The sequence below is a fragment of the Propithecus coquereli genome, unplaced genomic scaffold (genome assembly GCF_000956105.1).
Source record: "Propithecus coquereli isolate 6110/MARCELLA unplaced genomic scaffold, Pcoq_1.0 Scaffold58, whole genome shotgun sequence".
Lineage (NCBI taxonomy): Eukaryota > Metazoa > Chordata > Mammalia > Primates > Indriidae > Propithecus > Propithecus coquereli.
The window spans coordinates 1488834-1489587 of NW_012151729.1; the positions used below are offsets into that span (position 1 = coordinate 1488834).

The 754-nt window shown below is 35.4% G+C and overlaps 1 protein-coding gene across 1 annotated transcript in view; it reads right to left on the reverse strand.

Moving 5' to 3' along the window:
- The window catches only part of LOC105821513 (ras GTPase-activating protein-binding protein 1), a 63826-nt gene that overhangs the window by 28409 nt on the left and 34663 nt on the right, over positions 1-754 (reverse strand). The window contains exon 4 of the mRNA XM_012658219.1: positions 136-309. Coding sequence (XP_012513673.1) covers positions 136-309 — 174 coding nt within the window. The remainder of the gene's footprint in view (positions 1-135; positions 310-754) is intronic.

Genomic DNA, 754 nt, shown 5'->3' on the forward strand with positions numbered 1-754 from the left:
GTAAGTTATTGTACTATTCTCACAATTGTTCTGTAAGTGTGAAATTTCAAAAAAAGTTTTAAGATATGCATTACCTTTCATTGTTTCTTTTTTATATATATTTGACAATACAGAACAAATCATTCCTACACATACCTCAGGAGCAAGGACAAATGTCTGCATGAATCTCCTCAAAGCCTGGTTGTTATTCGAGAGAAGCCCCATCACCTGGACCACCACACCATCATTCAGAGTGGCATGAGCATCAACATGGCGAATCTTGGTGTGGCAGTTGGTGAAGTTTTGTGACATCACTTTCCTATGGATTTCCTAACAAATCAAGGCAAGAGTTAATGCCTAAAACTTTACACATCTCCAACTTTAAAAAACCTTCTAACACAGCATAGGTGAAGACAACATGCATGCTTAAACTACAAAATACGCAGACTCTATTTTGTCTTTCTACTCTATTCTCAGCAACCACACTGGAGTCTCTTATAATAATTGTCCTGAATACACTTTTTTAAATCAAAAGTATAGTTTATTATATCTCAAACAAGCAGTACAGTTAATCAAAGTATGCACCTAAACTTTTGACACACTGTTGCCATTTTTTCTTTTTTAAATTTTATTTCAGAGTATTAGGGGGGGTACAAAACATTTTGGTTACATAAATTGCTTTTGTACACTTTGAGTCAAAGTTATTATAAGTGTGCCTATCACCCAGACAGTGTGCATTGTACCCATTAGGTGTGAATTTACTCATCCCCTCCTC